General features: G+C 53.9%; 2 protein-coding genes across 3 annotated transcripts; both read right to left on the bottom strand.

Annotated features, from left to right (window-relative positions):
* Positions 1-16: 16 nt before the first annotated feature.
* On the bottom strand, positions 17-2,625 carry LOC131378641 (uncharacterized). The gene is made up of 3 exons (XM_058422384.1): positions 2,590-2,625; positions 1,804-1,982; positions 17-1,525 (listed from the first exon to the last, which is right to left on the bottom strand). The coding sequence occupies exons 1-3, from the start codon at positions 2,623-2,625 to the stop codon at positions 706-708; spliced, it is 1,035 nt and encodes a 344-aa protein (XP_058278367.1). The 3' UTR covers positions 17-705.
* EDC3 (enhancer of mRNA decapping 3) lies at positions 17-24,187 on the bottom strand. 2 transcript variants are annotated; one of them, XM_040077014.2, is made up of 7 exons: positions 24,136-24,187; positions 20,385-20,587; positions 18,871-19,184; positions 14,390-14,725; positions 6,572-6,725; positions 5,040-5,257; positions 17-3,946 (listed from the first exon to the last, which is right to left on the bottom strand). In XM_040077014.2, the coding sequence occupies exons 2-7, from the start codon at positions 20,546-20,548 to the stop codon at positions 3,612-3,614; spliced, it is 1,521 nt and encodes a 506-aa protein (XP_039932948.1). In that variant the 5' UTR covers positions 20,549-20,587; positions 24,136-24,187; the 3' UTR covers positions 17-3,611. The 2 variants fall into 2 exon arrangements, with proteins under 2 accessions (XP_039932948.1, XP_039932947.1); XM_040077013.2 differs by having other exon boundaries at positions 24,109-24,186.
* Positions 24,188-24,756: the final 569 nt, after the last annotated feature.

Genomic DNA, 24,756 nt, shown 5'->3' with positions numbered 1-24,756 from the left:
AGCTGCACACAATAGCACAGGTGAAGAGCTGCACTTTATTTCAGGGCACGGTCCCCCGCAGTGGCAGGAATTGGTCGTTACAAACATGGGGTCACAAATGGGGTCACCAAGCAGCGCCACGACGCAGTGATCGTCACCTGTCACCGCAGCAGCACCCGGGCACTGCTCTGTGCTGCTGGGGCAGGTGGGGGTAGGAACTATCCCAAACACAGCTACAACGGTGCTCCCTTCTCGGAATTAGCTCTGGCACCGTGGGGGACGGCATTGAGGGCACCCAGACCCCGTCCTGGGTCTCTGAGCGCTCCAGAAGAGCTGATACCTCACATCCCAGGAATGTGAGAAGCCAAGGAATATCTCTGCCTGTGAGGGGAAGTACAGCCAAATCCCCAAATCTGAACCCTGCATGGATTTGGGGTCGGGAATGCCGTACACCAGGGGCTGAACCCTCCTGTTGTGCAACAGTGCTCACTTTATTTTCTAGTTCAATGTGGGGAACCATTTCAAGGCTGACAACAACCAGGGCCTCAGTGCTTCCCAGAGCTCCAACCCTGCAAAAACACCGTCACCTGCTCCAGTGCCTTCCAGGCAGGGCAGCTGCAGCCTGGGATGAGCCCTGCCTGTGTACAAGCTACATACAGTTCAACAGCCAAACCCAGAAAGGGCAGGAAAAACCTGCAGAAAGCAGAAATTGAAACAGCAAGTCTCCTACTGAGTGTCTTGAGCAAAAAGAGTGAAAATAAGGGGACTAAAGCTAACACTGACTGCAGCAACAACCTTTTTAACCCGCTGCTGCTCCCGGGTAAAGCACCGAGGAAACAGCCAAAAAACCAGAAAAACGCAGAGGGAAACCTCGTGTTTGTGTTGTGAATAACCACCACACTGCTGTCCTGTCCCAGTCAGAACCACAGCCTGGTCGGTGCCGCCGCAGCTGAACCGTGGGCACGCCTGGCCCTGTGCCCAGGAGGGACGGCAGAGCCCCCCACGCCAGCACTGCCGCGGGTCCGAGAGCAGCTGAGGGGAACCAGGGCTGCAGGGAGCCAGGGAACAGCGCCTGCTCCTGCTGAGGGGAACCAGGGCACAGCCCCTGCTCCTGCTGAGGGGAACCAGGGCTGCAGGGAGCCAGGGAACAGCGCCTGCTCCTGCTGAGGGGAACCAGGGCTGCAGGGAGCCAGGGCACAGCGCCTGGTCCTGCTGAGGGGAACCAGGGCTGCAGGGAGCCAGGGAACAGCCCCTGCTCCTGCTGAGGGGAACCAGGGCTGCAGGGAAACAGGGAACAGCCCCTGCTCCTGCAGAGGGGAACCAGGGCTGCAGGGAGCCAGGGAACAGCCCCTGCTCCTGCTGAGGGGAACCAGGGCTGCAGGGAGCCAGGGCACAGCCCCTGGTCCTGCTGAGGGGAACCAGGGCTGCAGGGAGCCAGGGAACAGCGCCTGCTCCTGCTGAGGGGAACCAGGGCTGCAGGGAGCCAGGGCACAGCGCCTGGTCCTGCTGAGGGGAACCAGGGCTGCAGGGAGCCAGGGCACAGCGCCTGGTCCTGCTGAGGGGAACCAGGGCTGCAGGGAGCCAGGGAACAGCCCCTGCTCCTGCTGAGGGGAACCAGGGCTGCAGGGAGCCAGGGCACAGCGCCTGGTCCTGCTGAGGGGAACCAGGGCTGCAGGGAGCCAGGGAACAGCGCCTGCTCCTGCTGAGGGGAACCAGGGCTGCAGGGAGCCAGGGAACAGCGCCTGCTCCTGCTGAGGGGAACCAGGGCACAGCCCCTGCTCCTGCAGAGGGGAACCAGGGCTGCAGGGAGCCAGGGCACAGCGCCTGGTCCTGCTGAGGTAGATATGGCAACGTGCAGGGGGACAGACCTCGAGGTGAGCCCGGTGCTCAGCAGCCTCCTGGGCCCTTCCCGGTGCTCCACACTCCCAGGCTGGAGCCGGTAATCGCTTCTGTCCAAGCAGGGAATGCTCTTCCCTCCTCCTTTGACAGCCCTGGCCTTTGTTCTAACAGAGAAAAGACGAGTGCCTGACTCAAGGCCCAGCTTGGGGCACAAGTGGGTCCCTGGGGATGCTCAGTGGGGCTGGACTGGTCCCTGTGCTTCATCCTCCCGCGGGATCCGACTCCCGGGACAGAGGCAGCACCTGGAGCTCTCCCCGACGCCAGAGCCGGGCTGTGCCAGGTGCAGGAGCCCTGGGGATGGGTGAAGTGTGAGAGGAGCAGCAGAGCCCCCGGCACTGCCCACATCCCCAGCGGGGCCTGGCAGCACCTCCTGCAGCCGCAGCGCAGCCCTGGCTCGGCTCCGGGGGCACGCAGAGCCAGCACGGTGCGGGCCCAGGCCGAGTGCCAAAGCCAGCTAGCTGGTGGCTCCTCAGCTCGTCCCTGCTCCAGGCACCGCACCCAGGCCAACAAAAGGAACACAGGAAAGGATAATCCAACGTTTGTGGTCAGGCACGGGACAGCAGTCCAACACCAGAGCAGAGTTCTGGCGGAAATCCCGCCCAGGGTCTCTGCCACAGCCCTCCAGGAGCGGAGCAGCTCCCACCATGCCTCTCCTGCCAGCAAACAAGAGCCCAGCCCCTCCTCAGGCTGATACACAAGCCCACCCCATACAGAGGCTTTGATTCCAAAGGGAATGAACAGGTCCATGAGCTACCTCCCGAACCACACGAAATGTGGCAGGGATGCTGGAAGGACAGGGGAGCTCACCCCAACCATCACCTGCACCACACACCACCCAACAACCCCAGAGCAGCCCTGCCCTGCCCTGCTCCACTCCCCCAGCTGTGGAGCAGCCACTCGCTGGGCCAGCACGGAGAAAGAACAAAAGAAACAACCCCGAAGCCCACGAGGATCCTGGAAAAGTTCTTTTCCATACCGGGCCTCCACCCCACAGAGCTGGGCTTCAGCCACCAAGTGAAGAAAGAAAAGCCAACAGTACATAAGCAGTAAGGCCTAGCTGAGGAAGGACATCAGTGCTCCCAGAGCATGTGAGAGCCTCTGGCTCCTGACATGAGCTTTCCAAACAGGGAACCCTCTCCGTGAGGGGCTGGGAAGGAGAGGGAGCTACAGCTGCCTTCCAGAACACAAAACGGGGATGGGGCAGTCAAAAACAACATGGAACCAAACGAGATCTTCCCTGGACACAAGGGATTTCTACACAATCAAGGGGTGCTGTTCCCACCAGGGTGTCCTTGCTGGGAATATCCGACCAGAAGGACCAGAAACACATCTCAAAGCTCCAAATCCCCCTTATTTGTACCACGTGCCAGCCAGGGCTGGGCAGCAGCAGGGGACAGACACCACGGTCCTGCACGTTCTTTCAGCCCACGGCACGAGAGAACGAAAACGGCTTTGCAGGAACAATTCGCTTCCTCCTCCTTCTTCCTTTTTTTCTTTCGTTTAGGTTTTTTTTGTTGGGGTTTTTTTTTTTTTTTTGTCTCGTTTTATGATTATTCTTTTTTTTTCTCTTTTGAAATACACAGCGTTCCCTCCGGAAGGCGAACCCTCCAGAACTTCACATCCTTTTTTGTTAAGGCGTCACCAGAGTGGACCAGCCGGGATCCAGCGCACAGCTTGGGTTTTTTTTCACAGAGCTCCTCCTCTCTCCCTCCAGAGCCGGGGCTGCACGGCCTCTAAGTGGAGTGCAGGGGGATGACGAATTTGCAGCCGAAGGGCGAGTGGTAGTTGATGCCCACCTCCTGAAAGACCTTCTGGGGAATGCCAATGTCACAGAGGTAGACGCGGCCCGCGCGCTCGCCCAGCGGCAGCGGCAGCCCCAGGGCCAGCGACCACTTGGCGTCGATGCCCAGCTCCATCTCGCTGATGGGGGGGTCTATGCTCAGCACGGGCGCCCGGTTCTGGTTGGCCCAGTCCACCACTGCTTTGTACCAAGGCTGGTCTCTCAGGAAGGCGTTCTCGTGACAATCCAGGCAGTTGATCACTAAGTCAACCGGCGTGTCTGGGAGGTCTGGAAGGAACACAGACACGGCTGAGAACCGGCCGCGCCACCAGCAGGTCGAGGCTTTGGCCTCTGCTCTCATGGCACAGCCCAGCCTTACCCACTGTTAGTGCATCCTCCTCCCACACAGACCCACACTGAGCGGCTCCTCAGCGCCCTGGGGACACCCCCAGCCTCGCAGGCACAAAACCTCATCCAGTGACCAGCTGGGGAGCAGCCCCGGTGCCGCTGAGCTCACCAGTCCAGGCAGCCCGGGGGAGGAGCAGTGGGGCTCTCTGTCCATCAGAAAGGACCCTCTTCTATTCCACGAGGTGAAAGTAAGGCTGGTTTTTGGAACACACCAGCTGTGCTGCACTGCTGCCTGCCCCACCGAGCTCTGTCACTCTCACCTGATGGATCACAAAGTCCTTGGTGCAAAACCATGGAATGGTTTGTGTTGGAAGGGACACTGAAGTTCATCTCATCCCACCTCTGCCATGGGCAGTGACACCTTCCCCTGTCCCAGGCTGCTCCAAGCCCCAATGTCCAGCCTGCCCTTGGGCACTGCCAGGGACCCAGGGGCAGCCACAGCTGCTCTGGGCACCCTGTGCCAACCTTTAAGTGTTTTCTAACAGGGAAGGAGCTCTGCCAGCACAGCACAGCCCTAACTCCCGGCTCTGTTTCCCCCTCAAAAGTTCAAACGCAGCAGCTTGGATAACGAATGGTGAAGTGCCAAGCAGAAGCCAGCACCCTCCCAGGAGCTGTTTATTCTAGGGAACACTGAGAGGGGAATCCTGACAGCTGCTGGAAGTGGCTCAGCAGAGCTGGCTCCTGCTTTGCAGCAGCAGCTGGACACTCATTCCCTCCCAGCTCCCAGCACGCCGAACAAGGCAGCCCCTTATCCTACCAGAACAGCTCCATAGGGCAGCTCTTCCGCATTTGTCCATGCCGGAAACATCTGCGGCAGCACAAGCGCTCCTGTGTCGGGCTCTGAGCGCCTGCAGCCTCCGGGCAGCCACCCAGGCGTGGCAGTGCCACTAGATGGTGCCAGGGCAGCAGGCAGAAGCCAGCCCTCCAGCCAACTTCTCCTCCCCGGAGAAGCCAGCGCTGCTCGGCCGCTCACCTTTGACGCTGGACACCTGCTGGCCTTGTGTCTTGCTGAAAAGGTTCAGCTCGTTGGTGATGGACTCCAGCATCTTGACGAAGTTGGGGAGGAAGAGGATGACGTGGACGTCGTGGTTGGAGAGGTGCCGGCCGCAGCTGATGCCCTGGGCCCCCTTCACGTGGGGCCCACAGAGCAGCGCCACCGTGGGCCGCTGGTGCACGTTCTTGGGGTTCAGTCTGAAACACAGGCACAAGAAAAGGGACTGTGAGTAAACCCCAAAGTCTCCTACCTTCTTCCTGCAGCGAGGGGAAAAAGAATAAATCAGGAAGATGCAAATTGCCAGGTGTTCTGCGAATCTGCCATAGCTCTCGAGAAGCAACCCACATCCTTTTGTGGTGCTGACGCTGCTCCGCTCGCAGGTTCAGAGAATCTCAGATTTCTTTGGGTGGAAGGGACCCTAAAGGTCATCCATATGGGCAGGGACACCTTCCACTGTCCCAGGGTGCTCCAAGTCCTGTCCAGCCTGGCCTTGGACACTCCGAGGGACGGGCAGCCCCAGCTGCTCTGGGAAGCCTGTGTCAGGGCCTCAGCACCTTCACAGGGATGAACTTCTTCCACACACTTAACCTAAATTCCCGCTCTTTAAGTTCCTGAGATGGAGAGTCCCTCTCTGGTTTCCTTGTAGGCCCCTTCAGATACTTGAAGGTTGTTCCAGCTTTTTCTGCCCCTTCCCTTCAGGACTTCCCTGTACCCACAGCTGAGGGCACAAGGTCCCAAGGACTGTAGAAGAAAGCTAAAAATTCGAGGTGAGTTTCCCCATCAGAGGAGTCACAATTGAAAAAGAAAACTCATTTCTACTGCCTAAGCTTCACCAACTGCACAGTAAAGTTGATTTGGCCTTCGAGCCATCAGGGCTTGCAGCAAGAATTTCGGCTGCCTGTGTGTCACCACCGAGTGCTCTCCACCAAGTGCTCAGGTCCTGGTAAAGCACTCCTGAACAAGCAGATGGAGACTGAAGGGTTACCTTTCAATTTGAGAGCAAATAATCTGGAGCAGCTATCAACAGCACAAAGACACAGGTGCAGTTCCTGCCCACACCAACAGCCACGGAAGCGGGGGCAGGGAGCAGAGCTCCTCAGGAGCCAGCAAAAGGCACAGAGTGCACTCCGAAGCTGCTGCAAAAAGCGCTCCCAAAGAGCAGGATGAGCTGCAGATGCCTGAAAGGCCGAGTCAGCCTCGCAAAAATCCACGCAGCGCTCTTCTCACGGGCTGCCTTCTGCCTGTACTGCCAGTGTGAAATTGTAACGTGCCAAAGCAGCAAAGGGAAGGTTCATCTCCGTGCAGAAAGGAGCTCGTCACACATCCTGCAGCGGCTGCCTCCACCTCAGGCAGCACCTGCGCCGAGCTCAGCTCCCTGAACGACTCCCAGTAAGAGGGAAGGAAATCCTCAGCTCCGCTCTGTGAGCCAAGGTGCAGAAGGAAGCCCCTGGCAGCAGTGAGCTGAGAGGACCCTGTCAGCCCCTTCCCTCCCCCAGAGGCACCAGCCCTACCTGTTGGGCCCCCCCAGGAGGCTCAGGGCCATCTGGCTGGCACACACCCCTGTCATCTCCAGCCTCCTCTCCAGCGTCAGCCCGTGCTTCTCGGCCACCGCCAGCAGCTTCTTGTGCAGCTCGTAGGACACGCTGGGCACCACCAGCCCCGAGTCTGGGGGGTCAGAAACAGAAACAGGCACAAATGGGGACAGGCAGGCACCTCCCAGCAGTGGCAGTGAAAAGGCTGATTAACTGCTCACCCACGTTCCCTCCCAGGCCACCAAACGGATCCAAGTTATTCTCAGTGAAGCAAGACAGCTAAACCCAACTGCTGGCTTAAAATAACACTTCCACTGAAGTTCTGTGAGAAATTTTAGTAACACGAGGGCTGAGAAGGCCTTTGGGACTTACAGATGAAATATTAAGGTTTTTCTTAATGGTCTGCAGGCCAACAGTGCTTTAACCCACCATAAAGTGCTCCTGAGCACTGTGAAAGTCAGAAGAGCAGTTGTGAAGTGCCAAAAAAAGCCTGGATATTTTATGCTTCCTGACACCAGTCCCCAAAATCCCACAGATCACAGCAAAACCAGCCATCCCACATTTGCTGGTAGGTGTTCTCATGCCAGAAGGGCTGATCCAGACACAACAGATGGATCACAAGCACACAGAAGCAGCAGGGAAATGCTCAAAGAATAAACTCTGCAGAAAAACGCTTCCCAGGTGTTTTGGAGAGCCTGGGCTAGCGAGCTGGGAAACGCTCCAGCATTTGGATCAAGAGAAAAGAATCAAGAGAGGTTTTGTGAAGTGCTGAGAACTGTCCAGCCTGGCCTTGGATACTTCCAGGGATCCAGGGGCAGCCACAGCTTCTCTGCACAACCTGTGCCATCCCTTATGGGATGGCCACAGAGCCGGAGCACAGCTGGAGCAGGAGAAGCTCTCAGCTCCTTCTCTTCCCAGAAATCCCAGCTGAGTCCAGCTCCCACTCCGAGACAGGCCGAGGAGGTGCGCAGCAGTCAAGCACCATAGAGCAAAAAGGTCGAGGATTAAAAGCAGTGCCTGCTACAGGAAACACGAGGTCAAAAACTGTGAACTCAGTCCCCCCATCAGCATCTCTCCTCTCTGCTTCCCCAGTGCTCTGCACCCTCACGCTCCCCCTCTGCCTCTGAACTGGGGGTGACAGCGGTCCCCTGGGTGTTCCTGGCAGCCCAGCTGGGCTGGGGCTGCCTGTGCTGCTGGGAAAGAGCCGTGGGAACGTGGCAGGGCCGGTGGAAACGCTGCGAGGGGCACAGGCAGCGCTCACTCATCCACCCCGGGAGGAAACCCAGCCATTCCTCCTGGGCCTGGGCTCCTCTGCGCACAGCAAACGCAATGAGAACCAGCTCTCGCTGGGCGTGGATTTGTGGATCTGAGCTGTGAGGAGTTATTTGCGCCGCTGTATTTCCCCAGGCTGCCCCAGTCACCAACCACTGAGTCCAGCTCCGGCAGAAACGGGAGGTTTTTGCACATCCTGGGGCTCTCACCATCAGCCCAGAGGCGTGCCTGCAGGGGGACAGCAAAATGCAGCAGAGCAGACACTGCTGAGTCCTCCTGGACCTCACTGCAGGCCTCAGCAGCCAGGCCTTGCAGACAGAGATGTGTCCCAGCACTGGACGCCATGAGGTCACCTCCAGTGCTGCCAGGCCAGGCCGGCAGTCACATTATCAGCGGTGCCAGACTGCTGATAACAGCCTGAGCTCTGCAGGCCCTGCAGGAACAACCCAGCCCCGGGCTGGCCCGGCAGCCACGCATGCGCCCTGAGCAGCAGCAGTCACGCACCTGCGCCGTGCCCCGGGCAGGAAAACCCCGCTCTGCCACGCTGCCGTGCACTGCTGTGACACTGCCGTGCACTACTGTGACACTGCCATGCACTGCTCTGCCACACTGCCATGCACTGCTCTGCCACGCTGCCATGCACTGCTGTGACACTGCCATGCACTGCTCTGCCACGCTGCCATGCACTGCTGTGACACTGCCATGCACTGCTCTGCCACGCTGCCATGCACTGCTGTGACACTGCCATGCACTGCTCTGCCACGCTGCCATGCACTGCTGTGACACTGCCATGCACTGCTCTGCCACGCTGCCATGCACTGCTGTGACACTGCTGCCATGCACTGCTGTGACACTGCTGCCATGCACTGCTGTGACACTGCTGCCATGCACTGCTGTGACGCTGCCATGCACTGCTCTGCCACACCGCCATGCACTGCTCTGCCACACCGCCATGCACTGCTCTGCCACGCTGCCATGCACTGCTCTGCCACGCCGCCATGCACTGCTGTGACACTGCCATGCACTGCTCTGCCCTCTGCCATGCACTGCTCTGCCCTCTGCCATGCACTGCTCTGCCATGCTGCCATGCACTGCTGTGACACTGCTGCCATGCACTGCTGTGACACTGCCATGCACTGCTCTGCCACGCTGCCATGCACTGCTGTGACACTGCTGCCATGCACTGCTGTGACACTGCCATGCACTGCTCTGCCACGCTGCCATGCACTGCTGTGACACTGCCATGCACTGCTCTGCCCTCTGCCATGCACTGCTGTGACACTGCCACCATGCACTGCTCTGCCACGCTGCCATGCACTGCTGTGACACTGCCACCATGCACTGCTCTGCCACGCTGCCATGCACTGCTGTGACACTGCCACCATGCACTGCTCTGCCACGCTGCCATGCACTGCTGTGACACTGCCACCATGCACTGCTCTGCCACGCTGCCATGCACTGCTGTGACACTGCTGCCATGAACTGTTCTGCCCTCTGCCACCATGCACTGCTCTGCCCTCTGCCATGCATTGCTGTGACACTGCTGCCATGCACTGCTCTGCCACGCTGCCACCATGCACTGCTCTGCCATGCTGCCATGCACTGCTCTGCCACACCGCCATGCACTGCTCTGCCCTCTGCCATGCACTGCTCTGCCACGCTGCCATGCACTGCTGTGACACTGCTGCCACGCACTGCTCTGCCACGCCGCCATGCACTGCTCTGCCCTCTGCCACGCTGCCATGCACTGCTCTGCCACGCTGCCATGCACTGCTGTGACACTGCTGCCATGCACTGCTCTGCCCTCTGCCACGCTGCCATGCACTGCTCTGCCACGCTGCCATGCACTGCTGTGACACTGCTGCCATGCACTGCTCTGCCCTCTGCCATGCACTGCTCTGCCACACTGCCATGCACTGCTCTGCCACGCTGCCATGCACTGCTGTGACACTGCTGCCATGCACTGCTCTGCCCTCTGCCATGCACTGCTCTGCCACTGCCACCATGCACTGCTCTGCCACGCCGCCATGCACTGCTGTGACACTGCTGCCATGCACTGCTCTGCCACACTGCCATGCACTGCTCTGCCACGCTGCCATGCACTGCTGTGACACTGCCATGCACTGCTGTGACACTGCCATGCACTGCTCTGCCACGCTGCCATGCACTGCTGTGACACTGCCATGCACTGCTGTGACACTGCTGCCATACTGCTGCCATGCACTGCTCTGCCCTCTGCCATGCACAGCTCTGCCACGCCGCCATGCACTGCTGTGACACTGCTGCCATGCACTGCTGTGACACTGCCATGCACTGCTCTGCCCTCTGCCATGCACTGCTCTGCCCTCTGCCATGCACTGCTCTGCCACGCTGCCATGCACTGCTGTGACACTGCTTCTTGTATTTCAGGCTCCAGGGGAGATTTGCAATGAGTGACCTGAGGTCGGATCTCTCCCAGCATCTTCTGCTGACCCCAAAAAAGCGAGCTCTCAAACTCTACTTCTGCTCCATCTGAGCCACCCACGAATCCCCCGCTGCAATTCTGCACCAACTCCCCAAACCGGAGGGACAAAGCAGAAAATCTACGCTCTGCATGCACCCAGCTTAGCACAGAACTTCTCTGTCCCCTCCACAACCCGCCCTCAAGCAGCAGCTTTAGGAAAGCTGCATTTGCCACGGGCTGGCTGCCACCAGTGGGTTAATCTGAGGGGGTTACTGGGAGGCAGTGATGAACTGGCATTTAGCACGCCAGCCCGTCCTAATTGCTCCCTCTCAGGAGCAGGCTGAAATGCCAGGAGAACTTCCCTTCTTCGCCCTCACGCAAGGTCCAACCAGTCAGACTGGCTCATCAAAAGCAGGCCCAGGGAGTTAAATAAACTCTGGCAGAGGGCAATCAACGTGTAAACCCACAAACAATAACACCACTGCCACAAAACTGAAGCCCTGCCAACTTTAATTATGTTTGGGTTGGACAGGGCATCTTTATTGTTCGCTAATGAAGGCAATAAAATAAATTAGCCCAGGCCTTTTAATATTAAATACATGTCTTTTACAGCTGCCTGGAAAATAAAAAAAAAAACAACCCACAAGGCAGATAAAGACTGAACAGTTTTGTGACACGCAGAGTGACACTGGCTGGATAAAAACATCCTATGCCAGCAGAAGAGCAGAGATGACTCTCCAGAAGTTAAAGAATTAGGAGGTTTTTTCCCCAGACAAGCCCAGTAATGCTGCTGGGATGCCCAAATGTCTCCCAAGCTTGCCGTGGCAGGGAAAGAGGAGAGGGTTGATGCTAGAGGAACTCAGGTATTGGGTCCCAAACATTTCCCTTGGCTATTTCAGTGGCTCTCTAGTTCTGGTTCTCTGCTAAAATAAATCCAAGCAAGCCTCAGCAACGGGTCAGCTAGAACCAGACTCAGCATCTCCTCCAAGCTGTCCTGACATCATCAGCTCCTTCCTTTGGCAATGAATAACCCAGGTCCCAGTTCCAGAGCCTCACAGTGTGACAGTCTCACCGTCTGGAGCTCTTGTCCACAGCAGGCACACAGGACATTCCCTGCTGGTGGTAAAGCTGGAACCATCTGCCTGCAGACTCCTCCAAACACACCTACTGCCCCTCAAACAACACAACCTAAAGGGCTGCTTTTGTTAATCAGCATCGTTTTTAATTACAGCAAATCCCGCTGGAGCTCTGGCTGACCTTCCAGCGTGAGCCTCTCCCAGCATTAGTGCACAATTCCCTCCAGCTGAGCAAAAAAACTGCCAGAGGGACGAAGGGACCCTGCCCCAGGCCCATTTCGTTTGCTCCTGAAGCAAACTTCATTTGCGCTCTCCTCAGAGCAGCCCAGAACGCTTCACACATTCAATATTCACATCCAGGCATGGAAGAGCTAAAAGAAGAGAAAAATCAGTCAAGGACAGGGCACTCCAAAGGAAAAACCACACTGTGGGCATCACCCTCAAACTCAGAGCACACCCAGGTTCTGAGCTCTGGTCCTGGCACAAAGCCCTGCCTGCTCCTGCTTTCTGTCACCACCTCCTTGCCACGAAGAAAAAGGGCTGTTTGGAGAGCTCCAACACTCCTGCACAACGCTGGCTTTGCTGAAGGACCTGCTCCCAAAGCACAGAGATGTTTAAACACAGGAGTTTTAGTGCCAACAGGAGGAACAGAGACAGACCTGAGCCAGCACACGTTTAAACTCTCTGGAAGCAGAAAACGGCAGCTCACACCTCATGCGAGGATCAGCCTTTCCAGGAAGGTAGTTTTTGATAAACGGTTGCATTTCCCAGTAAACAGAGACAGATCAACAGCAGCCAGCCCAAACCAGTGAACACTGATGATGTATTCAGGAGGGATTCACATGTGGAGTCCCAGGGATGGACTTAGCTCAGCCACAATCACCTGGTTAAGTTCTACCAGCTCCAGGTTTTCACTTTTGGTTGGAACAGATTCCCACCTGCTTCATTCCCTGCTCACTCCTAAAACACGAGGCTGTTTTAGAAGTGCTTCACTCGACAGCCTGGCTCCACAAAACCAGCTCACAGAAAAGCATCCCAGTGGACTCAAGTGTTTATCCTACACACACCAAGACATTTCAGTCAGCAATAAAACCCCAAGCTGGAAGTCCTGCAGATGAGCCTTTTGGGGAACTCAAAAGACTGACTCAAAACTGACATCAGCAGATTGGTTTCATCTCTGCACCATCCTGGTTATCCCCTACCTCCATGCATAAAAAAGCAGGCAGAGATGCAGAGACAGAGACCCCACAGTGCCAAGAGCTGGATATGAACTCCCTGCCAATCTCCAGCATCAGTTTTGTGCTGTTGCAGCAGACAGAGAATCACTGTCTCAGTCAGGGCTCTATTAACACAATCATCTCTCAGATTGGCCCAGGGTAAAAAAAAAAAAAACAAAAAAAAAATAGGAGAAAGAAGTGCTTTGTCATAACTAGGAAATGCTTTTTGCAAGGAGAGCTTCCCTTAGGAAACCAGAAAAAACTCTGCAGGGAGAATCCTGCCACAGACACATCCAAAATCAAGGCTTTTGGAGCTCTTGGCACCCATTTAACCACGCCAGCTGCTCTTCGAGCCGCTGAGAGGAGGCTGCTATAGCATCCTCCTTCCAGCTGCTAAACAAAGGGATTGGGAGTGCAGCAAACAGGATTGAGTTTCCATCCCCGAATTTCCTGCTGCTCATTGCATGGCAGTTTTCCTCCCAGGAATTCTGCTGCTAGAATCCCCTGTCAGCCACCGTGCCCAGATTGGCTGCCAACAGCGGCTTAGCTTTTGTTTCAGACTAGACATCCACAGAGGCCCTGTCTCCTCTCAAACAAGCCAGCTGGAAGATGGATTGACAAGCAGGAAATTTGAAAAGACCCACAAGATAGGCAGGAAACCACACAGAAAATGAAGAGGTGCTTGTTCACACTGCACACGGGTAATCAGTGTGGCTTGTTCCACAGAGAGATGCTGAAAGCTCGGGGAGGTTTAAAAAAGCAAGAGGTTAAATTAAGCAGAAAAGAAAGCCCTTAATACTGAACTCTCACTGCTGCCTCAGGGGGTCTTAAAATCGTGGAAGACAAAGCAGTGGGAGAAAGTCTCACTGCATGTTTCTTTCACTTTTCCTCGAGGATCCCTGAAAACACAACACTGAGCTGCTACAACCCACTCTGTTTTCCTCTCACCCGAGAGCAGAAAGGAACAATAGGAGAAGGAATGACAGAAATTGAGAACTAGGACATTGTTATACACCACAACCATTTAAAAAAAAAGAAAAAAAAGGACATTTCAAAACTGAAAAGCAGCAAATCGTTACAAAATCCATCCGCTTCCTCCCCTGAAGCGTTTCACACCCCAGATGGAATTTCGAGGCAGAGGATGAATGACAGCCCAAGGAGCTGCTCACACTTCTGCTCAGGCCACCAGAACATCAGTTGGTTTGAGTCCCTGCAAGATGAGCTGACATCTGATTTTTTTCTGATGTGGAAAAGAAGCGCTCCTGGAGTGTCACATTTCCTTCACTCCTACGTTTCACAAGCGCTTAAAATCAAAGGCTGATATTTCAAGGAGACTAAAGTTACCTGGAATTTGGAGCTAGATGTGCCCTAAGTTCTTTTTACATGAACTGTATTTAAATCCACGCAGAAATGGAGAACTACGACCCAAAGAATGCCAGAAGCACAGGAAACCTCCTGAAACCATGACAGCACAAATCCTGAGTCCATCCCTCCATCCCTCTCCTGAGTCCAGGTGGGCTCACCAGGCTACTGGAACCAAAGCAAGGATTCAAACACCTCTTACTCAGTTCCCAACCGTCAGCTTCGCTCCTGGCTGGAGCAACACTTACCTCGCTGCCCTCTCTGAGTATTTACCTCAGAAACACTGCAAATAAAGGCTGTGTGTGGACACACAAATCCAACCTTACGTGAACCACACCCTTGCTTGGACCCCTCGCAGCAAAAATCCGCTGTGTGCGCCCCCAGAAGCAGCAGTTTGGGTCCTTATCAGGAAGGGAGGGGGGCATACCCGTGCAGAATTCCTTGTTAGGGTTCTGGGGTACCACAATCCTCCTGTAGACGATGGGCTCTGACTCCAGGATGTTCTCGTCGTGCCGGTAGCGGGCGGGTTTCTCGTTGGGGGTCCCTCGGGAGCGGGTGCCGCTCCTCCTCTCGTAAGTCTCGATCTCTTCAAACACAGCTGCCTTGTCGAAAAGGGCCAGGTTGCCCTCAAAATCGAAATCAGTGTCTGGGATTTCGTCGATGTCGTCCCCGAAGCACTCGTCGTCCTTGCTCTTCATCTGCCCGTTCTTCAGGCCGCTCTTCTTCGGGGTCACCTGGTTGGGGTGGCGGCTGCTGGACGACCCTGAGCCAAAAGAAAATCGAGTTGAGAGTGTGTCCTAAAAGGGGAAAAGGCACTTCCTCAGCACATTTTGAGGGAGAGGGGAGCTCCTGCTTACAGTCAAGGGATACTCGCCGTGGAGCTCATCCCTGGCACTACCCACGCTCAGCTAAGCCAGAAGAAAAGAGAACAAGAGCATCAGCAAAGAGACTTTCAGGGACTTCCCACCAGCCAGGTGGAAAAACAGGTTGGAAAAACCTTTTCCAGGATGGAAAAACAGGCTTGCCCAAAGTAGCAGAAGAAGTGTTTCCCCAGGTCTTATTTAATCCCGGTGTCACATCAGTGGCAAAGTTATCAGCTGTGACCTGGGAGGTTTCCTCCTATCCCGAGCTCATGTTCAGGCAGGTGTGGGACCCAAGCCCTTCTTCGGAATTCCCCTAAATTTCAGAAACTACTGTGGGTGTTTTCTTCCACATTAATGATCTTTAAGGGAGAACTTCAAACCCTGAATATAAAGGATCTCTTTTTCCTCAACCTTGATGTAATTTCTGCGATAGGACACACGGTCCATTGCCTCATTCCCGTTTCAATCTCCTCCTTATCCATTACCTTGTATTTTGGAATACACTTCTTTCAAATTACAAATCACTGGGAAAGCAACTGATGAAAGTCTCCTGCTCAGAGCTGGAGATTAAGAACTGATGCAAACATACAATTACGAGGTCAACACATCCTTTACTTGCTTACTTCTTCCTTTGTTCTTCGGGTCCAGACAATATTATTCCGTTTGTCATTGCCAGTGTTACATTTGCAATTAGTAGAAAACATTTCGGGCCAATTCCTGCAGTTACAGGAATCACCTAGAGCGCCCAACAGATGGAGTAGTTATCAAGCCAGACTGCTTGCTCTATCAAACCACTTCCTGTTGTTTAAGATAATCCCCTTTGGGAGGGATTTATACAAACGCGTTTGAGAGAATCCCTTCGAGAACACAGAAACAAAGAATTTCAAGCCAGACAAGGAGACTTTCGAACATCCCAAAAGATTTGCAACAGGCACAGACTCCGGGAGCACCCTTCGAGTCACCTGTCCCCTTAAAAGTCCAGTTTCAGCACGTCTAGCTCTGGTTGTGCTGAACTGTGACTTGCTGAGGATGTGTACCTGGTTTATTCCCACTCAGAGACGCATTGCCTCAGCAAGGATTTATTCCAGACAGAGCAGGGCTTGGTTTTTCTGGAGAACTGGTTAATGACTAACCTGAAAGCTTTCCCAGTCCCCACAGCAAGGTCCCAAAGCTGCCAAGCTTTGCAGAATAACCCCTCCCCACTAAGGAAAAAACCCCAAACACCCTTCTCAAATGAAATGGGACTATGATAATGCACTTTTTGTCTTGGAAGGACAGACAGCAGAATTCCAGCGCTGTGTTGACAAAACAGGATTTAGCAGAGAGGAAAGAGTAAGGCTTCCCAGGAGGGAGAATTTCAGTAGGCAACCACTCATTTATGTGCGTGGTTTTGAAAGCTTTTTGGTAACCTCTTCCACTCTGTCCAAGATAAAGGGCTCCCAAACCAAAGGTGGCACAAACTTGGACAGGGTTTGGTTTGGAACCAAACTGCCACTGCTGAGGGAATCGCAGCCACAGCTGCTGCTCTGAAGGAGGAAGATGAGGAATGCAAACACAGCAAGCCTGAGCTCTCCCAACATTCAGGAACTGCAGCTCGAGCGGGAGCCAGGGGACTGTCAGATGGACACTGCCACAAAGGCAAGCCCAGCCTGCTCCTTGTGTCCGTGTCAAGAGTTTGGCCAGCTCAGGCTGCTCCTGTGCCACTCCTTGCCAGACCCCTCTGCAAACAGCTCCACACTCCCCTCGGCTGCCCCCAAACTCAGAGTGTGTGTCGGGTGGGACAGGAGCAGCTGTGAGCATGGGATGCTGATGGAATAAAGAGCTGCACCAGAAAAGCTGGAGAACAATCCATCCCCAGGGGTGCCAGCCCTGCAATGCTGCTGACCCAAACAGCTCTGCCCCACACTGAGCACAGCCCCCTAAGAGAGTCACACAGAACACGGCACAGGCCTCCAACGAGCTGGGAGCAAAGTTCCTCTTCAAGCATCGCCTTCTAGGCAGGAAAAAATGACAGCTGGTTCTGCCCAAGGAAAAGAAAAGAGCCAAAGAAAAGGGCAAGGGGAGGAAAGCAAAGTGAGGCTGCAGAAAAGCACATCTCCCATTCCAGCTGCTTTTGGACCACAGCTTCCAGTGCTTCTGCCCTGCACGAGGAGAGCAGCTCCACTCCAGACTGGCAGCCCTGTGCCATGCAGAAAAGCACCTCCCTCACAAGATAAACAATCCTTCCCGGGGTTTTTTTGTTCCTAAGGAATAACAACCCTTTCATGTACGGCACACAAGCAAACAAAGTCTCCAGCGAGCTGGCTGCCTTCCTGAGAGATCCCTGTGGGAGGGTTTGCTGCCAGCCCTGGCACGACGAGCGCGGTGCCAGCACGGCAGCAGAGCCATTGTTGGGAAACCTGCACTGGTGTTTGTTGTTTATTGATTCCTGTCATACCAGTGCTCCAAAAGGGAATTCTGGCCCTGACTTGGCACGCTACAGGCCAACAAGAGGTCAGCTTTCAGCTGAAGGACCCCAGCTCTGGATGACATCTCAGCCCATTCTTCCCCGGGCTCCCGCACTAAGCCAGGCTCAACTCCATCCCCGCTCCAAAACTCACACATCACTCTCCCTACTCTTCAAACACACACATTTTACATGGTAAGATACCCCTTCTCTACCTCCTGTATTCCAAAATGAACCCAAGCTAACAATCTACACCTAGGACCTCTCTCAACCCGCCTCAAAGTCTGTAAAAGTGACCTTGTTGCACTCACATAAACCTAACGAGCTGTTTGTGGGTTGAAGCATTCCCTGCTCACCCCAGATCTACCACACAGCCTGGAAGGGGTGAACACAACCCAGCTGCTGGTGGGGGAGGAAGACTTCCAGAGGTCTGGGAATTTCTCCCCAAAAACACAGCCTTACACCTCTTTAACTGGCCTGGCCCACCTTGGTTTGTTTCTTTCCTAACTGCAAAAGGGGGAAAAATGAAGGGGCTTCAAAAATTAAATCATGGAAATATGCTGGATATACACTGACATTTCAGGAACTGGATGATGAGGGTCTGGAAAGGACAACAGCTCAAGGGGCTTTGAGGGAAAAGGAGTGAACAAAGCCAGTTTTGGCCCAGTTTCGAAGATTTTATCAAGAGAAATAGAAATAATGGATGTGTGACTTTGGGATGCTCTGATTGTATCTTACATCACCCTCATTAATTTGTATTTTTAACAACACAGCCAAAACCCATTCGTAATTAAAAATGGGGTGATGTTGTAATGGGTTATGGGTATAGAAGCCTTAAATAGAAAAGCTTGGGGAGATTTAAAAAGCAAGAGGTTAAATTAAGCAGAAAAAAAAAAAGCTCTTAATACTGAACTCTCACTGCTGCCTCAGGAAGTCTTAAAATTGTGAAAGACAAAGCAGTGGGAGAAAGTCTCACTGCACATTTCTTCCACTTTTCCTCGAGGATCCTTGAAAACACAACACTGAGCTGCTACAACCCACTCTGTTTTCCTCTCACCCGAGCAAAATACTGCAGCTTGTTTGCAGCTCCTTTTAGAGGAAAAGGCTGGAAGCCAGGCAGTCTTCAAACAGGAAAGATGGCAAAATGAGGAGATCTTTGGAACTGGCATTGGACATTTTCTACGCCGACAGAATCACTCAGATGGAAGAGACCTTCAGGGTCATCGAGTCCAACCCACGCCCCAACAGGACCTCAACTAGACCATGGCACCGAGTGCCACATCCAGGCTTTTTTTAAACACATCCAGGGATGGTGACTCCACCACCTCCACAGGCAGACAAATCCAGCACTTTATCACTCTTTCAGTAAAAAACTTCTTCCTAACATCCAACCTAAATTTCAGACCGTGTCCTCTCGTTCTGGAGCTGTTGCCTGGAAAAAAAGAGACCAACCCCCCACCTGACCACAAACCAGGAGGGGTCAGAAATATGTTCTATTTCAAAATAACCCACAGGTGGGCCGGAGGAAGCTTCCAGCAAAGCCTGGTGCAAAAGGGAGGACGCTGGAGCAGGAAAGCTCCGGGACACTCCCACACTCACAGGAATTGTGCCTCCGACGGAAGCCTTTGGACTGGCTCAGCGTTTCCATGTGTCGATCCATGTAGCTCTTGGAGCACTGCTGCTGCGGGGAGACGACAATGTCCTGGCTCTTCACGTCCGTCCTCCTGGGGATGTTCTGCGGGGCGCTGCTGGACACGGGCTTCTTCAGCACCTTGCCGGTGCCGTTCTGGCTGGGCCCCACCTGGCAGCCCACCGCCGGCATGGCCGTGTCCATCTGCTGCGAGTCCCCGCACTGCCTGCTGTCCCCCGGCCCCGGGATCTCCAGGATCTTCAGCTCAGTGATGTCACCTGCCCTAAAAACAGCGCGAGAAAACCAGGAATTTAGCACACGCCCCGGCAGGAAGAAAAAAACAAAACAACAAACAAACTCCTGAGGAAAAGCATCACGGTCCAGTGGGATTGTTCTGATGCCATTATCGATAGAAACAAGGGAATAGCGGGATTTTATTACTCAGACATACGGGGCATTTCCACAGACAGCAAAATGTTCAACTGAAATGGCAAATCTTCAAAATGACTGCTTCGGTATCCCTGCACTGCACCTGGATTTTGTTCAAATGACTCTGTAGCTGAAACAGGAATCAGCCAAGCAAAAAAAATGGAAGCAACTGGCCCAGACCCTTGCAGAAATCTGCATTAATTTAACAGTTTCAGCTAATTAATTGCTCTCAGCCTTCAGGCTACTATTACTTTTAATCCGTTCCTGCAGAAAGCTACCCTCAGATTAGTGCAGCTCATGCTCAGACAAGGACAATACTTCCCATTTCCAAATGAAAAAAAGGATCAAGAAAACTAATCTAGCACTGGGCACAAGCCAAAAGAAAACAAAGGAGTGATTATAAAGACCTCCATTTGCATTGACTGCAAGAAATACATCAGGACTTAGGCTCCTCTAGTTTTAACTCAGCATTGGTCCAAGTGGGATATGAGAGCAGAGAGACTTCCCCACATCCCCCGGCAGGATGTGGCTGCTGTCTTCCCCCACTGTCTCTCTTCAGAAATCCAAGGGAAGAAAATAAATTAAGAGTATTGACTTTGTGGAGTCAACGTTATTGAAAAATGAGTGACTCAAAGACTTGACTACAACATTCCAGGGAACAGGAAAAAGTGCAGTGAGGAGTGACTCCTGTTTGTATTTTTTTAAGCACAGTGTTACCAGGAACTGGTGGGAAAGAACTACTGAGGGCAAAGCTTTAAAAAAGCACGTCAGCCCCCTCCGCTACAACACAACAGAATATAAACAAAAATCATTTTAAAAATTATAATAAAATATAAGTATACATTTGTATACGCACACGGTGTGACCCCCAAATAACCTCCGAGCCCGAGCTACCCCACTCCAACTCCAGGATCCGAGCCAGGAATTACTCTCCTGCACACAAACTAACACAAACACCAGAGGCACTCAGCAGCAGCGAGGACATTTAGGGCGAAGAGGTCACATCCAAGGGGAAAACCCCATCCAAGGCACCGGGGGAAAGGCAGGCACTCACCTGAAGGTGACTTCTGGCACGAGGCATTTGACGCCGTTGTGGAAGGGCCGTGTCAGGGAGATGGTCTGGCTGACCTGATCCACAGCAGACACTCTGCCCTGGTAGACTCCCAGGCTCTCTCCACAGTTAATTGACACGATGCTGCCCAGCCAGTCGGTGGCCATGGCTCTGGCACAGAGCTGCTGCGAGGAGCACAGGCCTGGCTGTAACGAGATGCACAAAGACCTGAATCAGCATCATCAGCGCACCCGCAGCCCTGGCGCCCTCCCAGGCGCCCGCTCCTCTCCCCTTTGTGGGGAGGAAATGACATCCCAGCGATCCCAGCCACAGTGGAAATCCCTGCGTGGGGCTTTGCCTTCCCCACTGTAGGAGAGATCTTTGTTTGACTGGCTGAATTCAAGGCTGATGCCTCCAAGAGAAATATTCAGTGTGGATAGTCTCCCGTTGCCTTTTTTCCAACCTGGAAATGAAACTCGAGATAATTTTAGTAAGGAGGTGAAATAAGGAAGACGTCCACAGAAGGCCCTGAAGGCCTTCCAATACAGATCCACTCTTATATTACCTCCTCACTAAAATCATCTCGAGTTTCATTTCCACGCTGGGAAAAAGGCAACATGATCTCAAAACTGGGAATTTATCTTCATTTCCCTCGTAAAAGCTTTGGCAGATGGACACTGGGCAGAACAGCTCCTGTGAATATTCAGGACTGATCTCTGCACGTGCAAATGAAAACCAAAATCTTTAAGGGAAGATAGATACAGGGGAGCCCTAACCAAGAGAGAAACACAGAAGGGGGAGAAAATCCCCCAAAACTGGAATCCAGGACAAAAGCATCCATGCCCCGCAGAGGCAGCAATAGCATCACTGCCACAATGAGATAAATGAATTAAAAAATAGCTGCTCTCCTTCCCATCGCTCGAGTTGTGTCAGAAGGAGGGAGGAAAAACTCCAATTTGTTTAGACACATGTTTCCAACACTCCTGGAAGCAGCTAAAGAGCTCCTTTGATCCAAGATTTCCCAGTGACAGGCTCATTAGCATCACGGAGAAGGAGAGACACGACAAGCTCCTAAATGTATAGATTTGCCTTTCATGCTGCAATCAAAGAGGGAGAACGTTTGATATTTACTGTGAGCAGCACAAAGAAACACGGGAGACGAACATCCAGGTATAAATCACAATTCTGGAAGAGGCAGCTGGATTCCCTGCAAGCTGAGCCTCTTGGAAAAAAATGCAAGGGAAAAAAAAAACCTGGATGAGGAAAAAAAAAAAAAACCTCTCACCTCCCCCAACTTTCACAGGCCTGAAAACTGGGGATGCTTCAAAGGGAAAACACTATATTTGGTCACAAAGCCACAAATTCCTCAGGAGCAGCCTCCTCTCCTTCCCGTGGCTGTGTGTTTATATTAACCCACGATGACAATGTCTGCATTCCAAGGAGATGGCTGATAAAGAGCACTCTCAAAACACAGATAACACATCCCTGCGTACCCACAGGAAAACCAGAACTTCACTCCATTTCCTGCTTTCCTTTTACTCTCCCTTAGGAAACACGGGAAAGAGCTCAGCGTACATCAGCACCTTACACAGATCCTTTCCAAAAACAAGAGCCTCCTTTTACAAAAAACAAAAAACAACAAGAAAATGAACCCTGATAAATCTATGTTTGAGTGCAAATACAAATTAAATGTCCTGGGGCTGGACTGGGTGGGGGCTGTGTCCCTGCAGGAAAACACAGGAGACCCTCACGGATAAACAGATGGACCCCAAATATCGTAAAATGTAAACACGCGGACCTACCACAGGTAAATTCAAACCACCACACAGGCAACGTAGGGGCCTCACAATGTATAAAGGGGGATCCCCCGTGGATAAACACAGGGAACCCCCGTGGATAAACACATGGAAACCCCCAGGGATAAACACTGGGATCTCCCACCATGGATAAACACTGGGATCACCCCCCAGGGATAAACACTGGGAACCCCCATGAATAAACTCTGGTATCTTTCCCCATGGATAAACACTGGGATCTCTCCCCATGGATAAACACTGGGATCACCCCCCAGGGATAAACACTGGGAACCCCCCACATGATAAACACCGGGATCTCTCCCCATGGATAAACACTGGGATCTCTCCCCAGGGATAAACACTGGGATCTCTCCCCAGGGATAAACACTGGGATCTCCCACCATGGATAAACACTGGGATCTCTCCCCAGGGATAAACACTGGGATCTTTCCCCATGGATAAACACTGGGATCTCTCCCCATGGATAAACACTGAGATCTCTCCCTGTGGATAAACACTGAGATCTCTCCCCGTGGATAAACACTGGGATCTCCCCCCATGGATAAACACTGGGATCTCCCCCCATGGATAAACACTGGGATCTCTCCCTGTGGATAAACACAGGGAACCCCCCATGGATAAACTCTGGGATCTTTCCCCATAGATAAACACTGGGATCTCCCTCCATGGATAAACACAGGGATCTCCCTCCATGGATAAACACAGGGATCTCCCTCCATGGATAAACACAGGGATCTCCCTCCATGGATAAACACAGGGATCTCCCCCCATGGATAAACACTGGGAACCCTCTACATGCATAAACACTGGGATCTCCCACCATGGATAAACACAGGGATCTCCCCCCCCAGGGATAAACACTGGGATCTCCCCCCATGCATAAACACTGGGAAACCTCCATGGATAAACACTGGGATCTCCCTCCATGGATAAACACAGGGAACTCCCCCCATGGATAAACACAGGGATCTCCCCCCATGGATAAACACAGGGAACCCCCCCGTGGATAAACACAGGGAACCCCCCCGTGGATAAACACAGGGAACCCCCCACATGGGTAAACACAGGGATCTCCCCCCATGGATAAAAACAGGGAACCCCCCGGTGGATAAACACTGGGATCTCCCACCATGGATAAACACTGGGAAACCTCCATGGATAAACACTGGGATCTCCCACCACGCATAAACACAGGGAACCCCCCATGGATAAACACTGGGAACCCTCCACATGCATAAACACTGGGATCTCCCCCCCCAGGGATAAACACTGGGATCTCCCACCACGCATAAACACAGGGAACCCCCCATGGATAAACACTGGGATCTCTCCCCATGGATAAACACTGGGATCCCCCCTCATGGATAAACACAGGGAATCCTCCATGGATAAACACAGGGAACCCCCCCCCATGGGTAAACACAGGGAACCCCCCACATGGGTAAACACAGGGAACCTCCACAGATAAACACAGGGAACCCCTCACGGGTTTTGGTCACTGACCCCCCTCAAAACGCAAGACACCCCCATAAGCAAACACAACCCCCTCACAGGTAAACACAGGGCACGTCCATAGGGCACGTCCATAGGTACACACAGGGCCCCTCATATGTAAACACAGCCCCCCCACATGTAAACACGGGCCTCCCCCATATGTAAACACAGCCCCCCCATAGGTCAGCACGGGTACCCCATAGTTAAACACAGCCGCCCCACAGGCCTCCCCCTCCGTGCCTCCCCCCGCCCCACCTCCCCACCACGGCCCGTTCAGGCCGGGCAGGGCCTGGCGCCTCGACCGCGCCTCACAGGAGTCCAGGAGAGCCCGAGCCCCCCGGGAAGGCACCGTGCCCGCCCAGTCCGCCCTCTCCGAACCCCCGAGCGATGCCCACCCTTGCCCCCGTGCCCCTCACCCGCCGCCGCCGCCTCTCCCGCCTCACCGCGGCCCCTCCGCCTCGGCGATGCTCGGCGTGACGTCACTTCCGGCCCCGCCCCTCGCGCGCGGCGCTCCGGCCGCCGGCGGGACCATAGAGACGGCGTGGGAGTGGAGCTGTGCGCATGCGCAGTGCCCGCGGCCGGAGCCCTCCGCGGGCTGTCACACCTGTGTCACCCATGTGTCACACCTGTGTCGCCCCTGTGTCACCCCTGTGTCACACTTGTGTTACACACCTGTGTCACATCTGTGTCATACTTGTGTTACACACCTGTGTCCCACACCTGTGTCACCCCTGTGTCACACACCTGTCACCTCTGTCCCTCCAGCACACCACCCCCTCCATCATCTCCATCATACCTCTGTCACCTCTGTTACACCTCCATCCTCTCCATCCCCTCCAATCCCTCTATCCCTTCCACCATCTCCATCCCTCCAATCCCTCCATCCCTTCCATCACCTCCATTCCATCCATCATCTGCATCTCTCCATCCCTCTGTCCCTTCCATCATCTCCATCCTCTCCAATCCCTCCATCCCTTCCATCAACTCCATCCTTCTATCCCTTCCATCCTCCATCCCTTCCATCATCCATCTCCATCTTCTCTCCATCCCTTCCATCATCCATC

The sequence above is a fragment of the Hirundo rustica genome, chromosome 13, assembly GCF_015227805.2.
Source record: "Hirundo rustica isolate bHirRus1 chromosome 13, bHirRus1.pri.v3, whole genome shotgun sequence".
Lineage (NCBI taxonomy): Eukaryota > Metazoa > Chordata > Aves > Passeriformes > Hirundinidae > Hirundo > Hirundo rustica.
Note: the sequence above shows the minus strand (reverse complement) of the source record. Positions and strands in the feature narration are given on the sequence as shown.

What these genes read in the sequence shown, in the direction of transcription:
- LOC131378641 (XM_058422384.1), bottom strand. Translation starts at nt 2,625, where the DNA reads ATGGACCTGTTCATTCCCTTTGGAATCAAAGCCTCT. An exon ending in CCTTTGGAATCAAAGCCTCT is followed by an intron (nt 1,983 to 2,589) that starts GTATGGGGTGGG and finishes TTTCTCTGTTAG; the next exon opens with AACAAAGGCCAGGGCTGTCA. An exon ending in ATCTACCTCAGCAGGACCAG is followed by an intron (nt 1,526 to 1,803) that starts GCGCTGTGCCCT and finishes CAGCAGGACCAG; the next exon opens with GCGCTGTGCCCTGGCTCCCT.
- EDC3 (XM_040077014.2), bottom strand. Translation starts at nt 20,548, where the DNA reads ATGGCCACCGACTGGCTGGGCAGCATCGTGTCAATTAACTGTGGAGAG. An exon ending in GTGCCAGAAGTCACCTTCAG is followed by an intron (nt 19,185 to 20,384) that starts GTGAGTGCCTGC and finishes CGCTGTTTTTAG; the next exon opens with GGCAGGTGACATCACTGAGC. An exon ending in CTCCTGGGGGGGCCCAACAG is followed by an intron (nt 5,258 to 6,571) that starts GTAGGGCTGGTG and finishes CCTGTGTTTCAG; the next exon opens with ACTGAACCCCAAGAACGTGC.